The sequence below is a fragment of the Myotis davidii genome, unplaced genomic scaffold (genome assembly GCF_000327345.1).
Source record: "Myotis davidii unplaced genomic scaffold, ASM32734v1 scaffold221, whole genome shotgun sequence".
NCBI classification, from domain to species: domain Eukaryota; kingdom Metazoa; phylum Chordata; class Mammalia; order Chiroptera; family Vespertilionidae; genus Myotis; species Myotis davidii.
The window spans coordinates 7957614-7968243 of NW_006293349.1; the positions used below are offsets into that span (position 1 = coordinate 7957614).

The 10630-nt window shown below is 43.3% G+C and overlaps 1 protein-coding gene across 1 annotated transcript in view; it reads left to right on the forward strand.

The window, feature by feature from the left end:
* PLCL1 (phospholipase C like 1) overlaps positions 1 to 5697 on the forward strand; it is a 51223-nt gene extending 45526 nt beyond the window's left edge. Inside the window, exon 5 of the mRNA XM_015566106.1 lies at positions 4068 to 5697. Within this exon, the coding sequence (XP_015421592.1) occupies positions 4068 to 4256 (189 nt within the window). The 3' untranslated portion in view covers positions 4257 to 5697. The remainder of the gene's footprint in view (positions 1 to 4067) is intronic.
* The last annotated feature ends 4933 nt before the right edge of the window (positions 5698 to 10630 follow it).

The window sequence follows — 10630 nt, forward strand, 5'->3', positions numbered from 1 at the left end:
ATTCCAGAGACAGAATTCCAGACCATCTTTGCCTAGTTTTTTACCCAGTGTTCCAGAAATGTAACATTAAGAGACCTGGATCTTTCGTGACATCAACACATCTGTTATTTTATTTTATTTTTTTAATAGGATGTGTATTTTCTTTTTCTTTTTTTGTAAATTTTACCACACATTTTTATTATTTTTTAAATATATTTTATTGATTTTTTACAGAGAGGAAGGGAGAGAGATAGTTAGAAACATCAATGAGAGAGAAACATCGATCAGCTGCCTCCTGCACATCTCCTACTGGGGATGTGCCTGCAACCCAGGTACATGCCCTTGACCGGAATCGAACCCGGGACCTTTTGGTCCGCAGGCCGACGCTCTATCCACTGAGCAAAACCGGTTTCGGCTGCTATTTTAATTTTTTAAATAAAGGGCATTGTAATAGTTGTTTTCGTCTCTTCAGAGTAAAATATTTAATCTCTTTAGGTAATACAGAAATTCCCCTAAAACATGGTTTTTGAACTAGTAAGATGGTAATTATGCATAGCCCACCCGAGTACGGTCTTTTCCACCAAAAACTAGCTGGAAACAAACAAAGAGCTACTATCTGCCACGCTGCAGCAGCATCCAGGGTTGACGGTAGCTGTGCGTGTGGACTCTCACAGGGAAAGAATATCAGGGACTCAGTCTGTTCTTGAGTGTGTGCTGGGAAATACCCATACATGCCTGCGTAGAGACAGAGCGGCATTTGTTTACGCGTGGAGTGTGTATTTGTGAGGGTCTCTCCATTCCCAGAGTCTCTGAGCTGCTTTAAATACTTGTGGTGTTCTCGGAGACAACCCACGCATTTCCTTCACATGCGACGAGGACACCAGTCAAGATGTTCTCCTGCTCTTCCGTGCGCTGACATCATAAAGGGAGTGCAGTTCATGGGAAAGTGGGTGTGAAGGAGCCAAGGGTGTCTTTCGTAAGTTACTCTACCAGATTGTAGCCCAGATTATTTTCAAACAGTGGGGCCAGGGAGGGGACTGCCTTTCTCAGTAAGAACAGGAATAACAAAAATCCTTAATGACTTTGATGGATAATAAAATATATTACTAAGAGAACTTAAAAATATATAACTGATAGTAACTTACATTTAGAATTCCAGCCCCTTTTATGGTTATGATATAATGAGATAATGTGGGCCAATTGATTTGCACTCCACATCTTGTATTCAATAAACGTGAGCTTCTATTCAGTGTTGTGAGAGTAATTTATTTTCATTCATACATTTATTAGTAGTAATATAGTAATAAAAATTGTGGTGGTATTGTAGGGCAGCCCCATTTTCAATCTAAATTATATCAGATATTTCCTGATTTCTAGATAATGTATTTTAATTGCAATTTAATGCAGTTGGAAGGAGTTGGTTATGAATGCCTAATGTCTCTTTATCAAAAATTAATCATCGCTTTTTATTTAAAATCACTATCGTGATCTCTGTGGTTTTCTATAATTCCAAGCGTTGCTTTCTAAATGTGTGGGGATTTTCATGGACTCTTACATTCAGAAGCCAAATGACTATGGGGCCGGATTGAGGACCACTGCTCTGGCAACTGTTGGTAGTCATTGTCCCACCAGCATCAGTCTGCCAGAGTTACCTCTTATTACTCTCACCTTCTTCTGGGTTAAAGAAGTCTTTCTAACCCCACCCCCCCCCTGAAGCATCCCTAGTACCAGCGGGAACTACAGTTCCCCGATATTGCTCATATACTGTAACATGGGCAGCTCCTCCACATTTCTTCTAGGTTGAGTGTTCAGTGATCAGATTGTTCATTCATTTGACATTCTGGGCCATGACAACCCAGACTTATTTTAGTTCCCAAGAGGTATTTCAATTTACATACAACCAAGTAGGATTCATTCTCCCTGGTTTCTCTTCTTCCTGCTCCTTTCCCAAGACCTCTGCACATTTCAGAACATAGTCTTTAGAAGCACCCTATAACAGTACTCCTTAAATGCCTGCTGCACACCAACACCTGGAATGCCTTAGCTGATCTGAACACCTGACACATCTTGTGGGAAATGATACACAGGACAGCGGTGTTTTCAGGGAGAAATATGGTGTAAGTTGTCCAGTTAGGAGTTTGAGGAGTGCCACAGAGAAGAGAGGGATGCTATTGGCCAGGGGAAATCGCTGCACAAAAACTGGGCCAAAGTCAGCACAGCAGAATGCCAGAACAGGGGCTGTTAACAACAAACTTCACCCCCTGCAGTTTTTCCGCAGATGAATCTTTCCTGGTTCTGGTGCCTTAACTAGCAGGGACCCAGGAGTTGATTCCTTGAACCACAGAATAGAAAGAAGACCTCTATTTGTCCTATTAAAAAATAGAAAACAATTTTTCATAAATGGTTCAGTGTAACTCTTCACAACGTAGCCTTGCACTTGTCCTCCTTCTATTAGTTGACAGTTTAATGTCTCCCCCATTGTTTTTTGCTCCTGTCGTCCCACCAGGACATGTTGTCTCCGCGAGCAGGAGGGGATGGAGCTGTTCTGTGCACTGGCACACACTGTCCTCTCCTATTGGCCATTGTTTCCTGGAGAGACTGGCTTCTATTGAGCAGAACTGGCAGCGTCTGGCATTTCAGCCTGGATGCCACCTCTCAGGCTGACGGGATGACACTCTGACTGACTAATTAGATTGGTTTTATAACCTGCTGCAGGGAACGGATGTGAGAGCATTCTGAGTTCACGAGCACTTTCAAGCTTGATATGTTTCCCTGTTTCACTGGTCTCTTGCAATGAAGGAAGATGCCAATTTTGTTTTTGTGAATGCCTTTACAATTCTTGATGAAAATTTCAAAAGTAAAAGAAAAGGGAGCTCTTAAAAGTAATTCTCTCAAATTGAGTGCAGGCATTTTCTCTTTATTAATACAATTCGGATTTTCACAGGAATCTTTCCATTTGTAAAAATAGTAGCAATATGCATCTCTCTAAATAGACTCTTGCAGACACATTTTAAACAAGGTAGTAAAATGTATGTAATATATGCACAGTACTAAGGTATTTGTTCTAATAGACCACATTGAGTGCTTTTCATATTACCTTGTAGCATAGTTTACTTGTGGGTGTTTACATCACGAGTGGCTTTTCAGCATATTTTCTTTCATCTTTAGGACTGTGAGGGAGGCAGAAGATGTTTTCATTTTTATGAAAGATAAACGTGGCCCAAGAAGAAACTGTTGGAGCTAAAAGCAAAACTGACACTGGCTCTGCTCCTGCCAATGTGTTCCTCTTGGTGTGCCCTGCACCCTGGCCCTCTGGGTTCCATCTCCGAGCCCTGTCACGTGGTGGCTCGGGGGAATGACTCTCTTCTCATCTGTGTGTTTCCCTGGGTGACAATGACAGGGAGGCTGCAGTGTGCTTTGTGGAGCACAATTTGCCTTGAAGAGCGGCTGTGTCAGGCCCTGGGTAACACTACAGACTCTGGGGCCATGCAGGAGTTAGCTGATCGATTATTCTCTCTCATCATTGATGGTTCTATCCCTCCCTCTCCCTTCCTCTCTGAAATCAATGACAATATATTTAAAAAAATAATTGATCAAAAGGCAGATTGCAGGGACAACTCAACATTTAAAACACCAGTTAACCAAGCATCAGGCGTGTGGTTTACTTCCCAGACAGCTTTGCTTTGTGAGCTCTTGCAGCCGGAGAGGCTGACGCAGTGTTCAGTTCTCAAAGGCAGGCGTCCCTGTCCCTCCCATGCTGGGATGCCGGCCTGGGCAGGGCGAGGGCCGCAGTGTGCAAAGACTCAGACGCGGGGATGGAGGGGCTGGCATCCTCAGCACTTCAGGGGAGGGTCCCTGGGGCTGTCCCCCACGACAGGAATGTCAAGGGGCTGCCAGCAACCACAGAGCCGAGTGGGAAGGCTCCGGTAGATTTCTGTGCTGAGAGCCCCTGAGCATTGCTAGACAGAACCATGGGCGAACCTGGAACATTGTTCCCGGGCCTGGGGCTGTTTCTTCGCTGAGCAGGGTCACCAGGTATGCCTGGCTCATAACGGTCTTCTGTGGTGCGTGTTTCCACCTGTTTGCAGGGCCAAGGAGACCTGCTGAAGAGCGCGAAGAACGAAGCTCTGGAAAACATGAAGCAGATCCAGCTGGCGTGCTTGTCCTGCGGACTCAGCAAAGCCCCCAGCGGCGCGGCGGACGCCAAGAGCAAGCGCAGCCTGGAGGCCATCGAGGAGAAGGAAGGCGGGGAGGAGAATGGGAAGCTGCGGCCCTGAGCAGCGTCGACGAGGGCACCGTCCTTTGTGTCAAAGACTCTGTTTTTCCTTCTGGTTTTCTTTCCTGAAGCTTTTTAGACTTTCACAAAAAGATGCCGTCTTTGGGATGTTGGACGTAAACAGGTATTTTCACAATGTCAGTATTTTAATGTAGTTAATTTATCTAAGTTAAACTGCTTAGTAGTAGTGTTTTAAATTCTGAGATGTGTGAACACACCCATGTATGGATGTGGGTAGGTGTGTGTGTGTGTGTGTGTCTTTCAGGGAGAGAGACAGAAATACAGAGGGAGGTTGAGATCCTGTTAAAATCCATGCTGTATTGCATTATTCATTTAGTAAGTTATTAATGTATCATTTTAGGAAAACTTTGTTAACCTAAAATTCTAAAGAGCACTCACTAGGACCTGTTGCTGCATTTAACTTTACTTCTCGGCCTTTGTCATTTAATTCAGAACTGTTGACATTTCTTACTATTAAAGGAAGCTAAATTTGCCAATTCATAGATATTTTGAGAGATTACACATAGATTAGCAAAATTCCTAACAATCACAGTAGAAATAAAAATGAACGAAAGATAAACAAGCGATCAAAATTTCTGAAAAGGTCAGGAAAGTCATTTCTTCAGTTAGTGAACTCTAAAATATTTATTAAATAAAATCAATTTTTAGAAAGCTTTATGTAGTTGTGTACTAAACAGATATAATTTCTGTGGAAAAGCTGATCATTAGTGAATTTATACCCAGCTATGTGGTACTCAGAAGCACAGTACGAGCTCTTTTGTAATTAGAATTTTAATAATATTTAGTTACAAAATTTGAAGTTTGAGATTTGTAGGAAGGTCTCATTCTTCCAAACTGGGAGCCTAGCATTCATTTTCTATAGCAGACATGGGAAGCTGGAGGGTCTGGGGGGGTCGTGGCTTTGATAGCATTTAATTTAGAGTGCTAAATGGAAACTTAATGATATCGTTCAAGCAATATGTCATCACGCTGAGCTGGTATAAATTCTGTGGGTCAGATAACATCTTCCTAGTGGTTTAAGAACTAATTGATTACAGAATGTTAATGACACGATTTTAACACATGCAGGAAAACACAAAAAGAAGCAAATGACTAATTAGGGTATATTTATAATTGCATCTAGATCATTTTTGCCCTAATATTTTCATAATGTACTTGAGTGTAATATGTTTGTTACCTCCAACAGAACTAAATGTTCTATGGTTATGAAAATATATTTATTTAAAAACATTGCTTTTATTTTGAAAAGCTTCTTAATTAATTTGATTAACAAATATGCTAATTTGGGGGAACCTAGGGAAAATAATTGTTGAAATTTTGCAAATATAAACATTTTCTTTAGCTACCGTGTTATTTCTGACTTCTTAACACTATTATGTTCATGTTGCACATTACTGAAAGAGTAAAGATCTGAAACAACACTTTTACTGTTTCATTTTTGTGTGAGTTAATTGAAAAAAGAATGACAATGAAATTGGGTTATTGTGTAAAAAAAGATGTTAAAGGGTTTGCATTGTCCATGGGCCAGGTATGGTGAAATTCCTCTGTGGATTTAACCGGGTTCTTGGGGAGGTGAGTGAGAGCTCATTTTGGTAGGTTTCCAAATGGCACTGAAATAGCCTGAGAAAGCTTTGGGGGTCGGGTGGTAACTTTTTATTATTGTTTTTATTTCTGAGAGGCATTTACTTACTAAGAATTTTAACCCTGTGCTCGTCACATGGCTGCTCATGCCTTTTGATGTTCAGAGCCCTCGTTTCTGGTTTTTCCCTTTAACTTCGTCTGGTGCGAAGACAGCTCTGCCTACCTGAGCTCATAGACGTGGTCCTATTCCGAACTAGCAGCGTTGCAGGTTTCGGGTTCCCATTAAATCTGCAACTCCCTCGAGCTGGATTTTGTGTATGGTGGAAGGCAGAGGCCCACTTTCATTTTCCCAGCATGCACCGTCCACGGCCCCCGCCCACCTACTGTGAAGATGGTCCTTTGTCCATGGCTCTGCAGTGCCAACCTTGTAAAACCTGCCATACCCATGTGTGTGTGTGTGTGTGTGTGCGTGTGCCTCTGTGTGCACGTGTATGTGTGTGTGTGTGTGTGTGCGCTCGCACGCTTACTTCTGGAATCTCAGTTTGGTTCCATTGTTCTGTGCCTGTCCTGGTGACATTACCACCCTGTCCTAATTACTGTAACTTTATGTTTTCTATCAGAGAGTAAAGGTCTCCCCACCTTTTTTCTTCAACATTTTCGTGGTTATTTTTGGCTCTTTGCATTTCTCTATATACTTAGTATTCCAATCTGTTCACAGGGTGCATTTCTCCATTTACTTAGGACTTAGTTAATTTCTCTTAATACAATTTTATAGATTTCTGTGAAAGGTCTTGCACCTCTTCCTTTATGTTTATCCTTAGTTGTTTGCTGTTTTTCATACTGTCAGAAGTAGTAACATTTTACAATTTAAATTTGCAAATTGATTATTAGGGTATATAGAAAATATAATAGGTTGTTTTGTTTTGCAACATTATTCTGTTTTGTGACAGGTTTTAGAACCCTCATTTGTCTGTTGGGGAAACCAAGGCATGACTGTGTAGGGGGCCCCAGAAGTTACACGTACTGTCTTTCAATTCAGTAACTTTTTATTCCTCCACAGTTATTTTAGCAGCATCTTGTCCGAAAGGTAAAGGGAAGAGTAAGTCATCCAAAGTATGTTTAAGTCAGAGTTGCTTTAAGCTTAAACCCAAGGAGTTCTAAAGATGCAGTGAGGGGGTTTATTCCTTCAAGTTTTTGTCATGGTGAACGTGTTACTAATATCCTGGTGTGTCATTAGGCATACAAGGACTTCTAAATTCTTTAATATTTCCCAGGCCCTAATGGGAATATACATAGGAATATATTGGGATATGTATATATGAATATATATTTGTTTGTTGAAAGATTTGTGTCTGCATTTGTCCATTTCAAAAAATGCCACATAAATATTGTCCTCTCTTCTGTACACTCTCTTTATAAACAATGCATACATGTTTAGGTTTTAGGATTGCTAAAACAAACATCCTAACAGCTCCTGGTACATTGCTTCATAGTCCTTTTTATCTGTCTTGTGTTTATGCAACCATAGATGTTAGCATTTCTAAAAACGAAGGCACAATTCCTTGATGGGCAAAACAAACCAGAGGTAGGGAAGGGTCACGGCAGCCTTCACAAGAGTATTTTGCAGCACTTATCTCTGCAGAAAGCAGTGACACACAGCTGCATGGAGATGCCAGTCAAACAGAACCTCAAGGGCAGGGTAACTGCTCAGGGATTAGAGGTTTTGCTCAGTAGCTGATATTAATGTCATAGATTCTTAAAGTTCTCTCATCTGTTTCACTTGGAAGATGGAGCTGCTGCTTGCCAGCACATACAGGGTGAGTAATTGGGCTCTGAGCCAGAGCGACCAGGTTCTAGGTGTTCTGCACAGTGTGCGCCATCAGTATAGCCGTACCTGGGCCTCCGTGGATGCTGACGTTTTTTCTCACACAGTACAGTGCTGCCAGGCATGTGGGCCCAGGAGGTGTGAGGTCCCAGCACTGTGCTGAGAAGGCCCGACTAACGATCGGATTCCCACTGTTCCAGCCTCCTCGCCATATTTGGGTCCAGTTTCCGTCTTGGAGCCTCTGAAGGCCTTTCCTCCTTTTGCCAGAGCAGCAGGTGGACGGGCGGACGGGATCAGGTTTACAATGACAGCCTCCCTTTCCAGTTTTCTCCTCCTTCCATGGAAGTCTTCCTGCTGCTCCCTCCATGCTCCGGATGTATCTCTGGTCCCAGGATCTGCCCACTGATTCCCTTCTCTGCTCAAATTTTCATTAGCCTTGAGAGCAGAAATACCACACTTTCTGGAAAACATTTTAAAATCTCAGGCCACCACCCAGAAATAAGGCAGGTAACACACTGAGTTTGCTCCTGCAGCAGAACAAGTCCACTTGCCCTTGTAGCTGCTTCATTGACCTTGACTCCTGTGAACCATCCCCACCTCTACCTGGTTGGTTCTCCCATTTGCTCCCAGAAGCGTGTCTCCGGGCCTGCTCTCCGGGCCAGACGTTCCGACAGACCCTTCCACTGTGCAGACAGAGGGCATTCACCCTGAGGCTGTGTACGTGGAAGAGTCACCAGGAGGGGTTTTTTTTCCTTCTTGAAATATCACCATGAATTTCTTTACTATTAATTCATTTCTCTGTGCTCTCAGGTCCATTTAGTTGTGAGGAGGAATTTGACCTCATTAAAAAGGATCAAATTGTAAGAGAATATGCCTAATCTGAATATTGTATTGTTTTCACAGCTCTGAATTAAACATCTTAATTCAGAATGCTATTCAAAAATGTTAAGTGAACATTTTTATGTACTGGGTACATTGATTAAACACACATTATTGAACACCCTATACTATACTACTAGGTACTGTGTTTCATTGCTTTATGGCACCATTAATTATAAGATGCAGCCTTATTTTATGTACCACTTAAAGGTTTTCTTTAAAGCTTATCAATTCAATAATAATATACCAACTAAAGGACACATCCTGATTTTAAAAAATGGGTAAAGGTATCCTAAGGAGTTTATAGTCAAATAAAGGAAGCAGAGATATTAGTAAATAAGGTTATAATACAATTTGATAATGTGACAATGAAAGATATGTAAGTTACTTAGTAGCACAGAGGAGGGAGGGATGGGCTCCAGGGTACACAGAAGGAGGGGGTACTGGGTGTGTCGGGGAAATTTTTATGAAAAAGCCTATGGAGCCTCCCAGGGGTAAGAGATTTCTAGGTAAAAACTGGAAACAAACATTTCCAGCAACGCTGTCAACGATGAAAGAGCTTGGTGAGGTCTAAGGTGACACGCAGCTGAGAGTTGGAATGCAATGTGCGTGGGAAGAAAAGGGAGGAGGCGGTGCTGCCCCAGTGGCTTGCGAAATGGTCTGCATGTATTTAATGGAAAGCCACCCAAAGCCTAAGCAGAGGGAGGCATGAGCTGGTTATTTGCGACATTAATTCATGAATATGATAATGATTTAGTGACTATAGGCAAGTACCATATAGCAGACCTTGGAATCCCTCTGGAAATTCAGGGGTTGGCAAGTCAGAATTGTTCCATGTCCAGCGTATGGTCAGGGGAGAAGATAGGTGATTGAATACGGTGATCGTTATTTTCTTGACACAGAATATTACGCAGAAACAAAGGGGGCGAGTAGTGCTGTGAGCACAGGCTATAACCAGGCTTCCTGGGTTCACAGTCAGCCTCCTCTGCTGAATGGAAAATGGAGTTTCCACTGAGGGTAAGAATGCAAACAGTATACCCCTCATGAGCTTCTTGAGAGAATTAAATGAGAGTCATGCTGGCATATGATAGGCACTTAATAAAAGTGAATTCTTGTCAGTGTCATGATTGAAGAGCTCATGGGTGTCTCCCAAACTAGTCCAGAGGGAGTCTAGGAGGACATCCCACAAGAAGGAAAGCCTCAGCGGAGACCTGATAATGGGACCAAGTGGGTGGGGGTGGAACATATATATTATACACACACACATATTTTACATGTGTTATATATGTGACGTGTGATTATATATATATATATCCCATTTCTCACTCTTCCTGGTGGTTCACTTCTCTTCCCTGGACTCAACAATTAAACTATTACACAGAAGACTTGTCTCAGCTACTTAGCTGGGGAGAACCCAGAATAAGCGAGTCGATGTGAGGAATGGCTCTAGAAAGCCCTTAGGATGGATTCTGGAACAATCACTCACTAGCCAAGTAGCACCAAGGACCTACTGCTGGTAGCACACACAGAGGCGCTCCCTCACACACACACCTGGAGTAGCTCAGGGCCAGGTACAGGGAGAAGTGAAGTAATTGCTTTAGCACCTGAATGGCATGGGGTTGTTGGTAATTTAAAGGATGTGCCCCAGCTGTGGGAATCTTCAGGCATGAAAACAGTGGGCTCAGTTCCACCGCCCATCCTGCGGGAGCCTGGAAAGCCGAGTTCCTTCAGGCCGCATGGCCACAGTCTCCTCAGGAGGCCGGGAGGACTGGGACACCACGCCTGGCCGTGGGGACGGAACGGACTGAGGCACAGGTGCGCAGGCTTCCCGTGCAAAAGCCAGGCCCCGCCAAGGAAGGCTTGGGGTGGCAGCCTTTGGATGGATGGATCCAAAACACCTCGGCCCTCTGAGTCTCCGAACCCCGAACCTCACGCCAACAGCAGTAGCCTTTCCCCGCCCGGAGGGTGGAGGGAAGCAGCCTCTTTGCCCTGGAGCCCATCCCAGGCCTGAGCTGAGGCGGCCCCGGGAGGAAGACCCATCCTCTGGAGAGGCACCCTCACCCACAGTC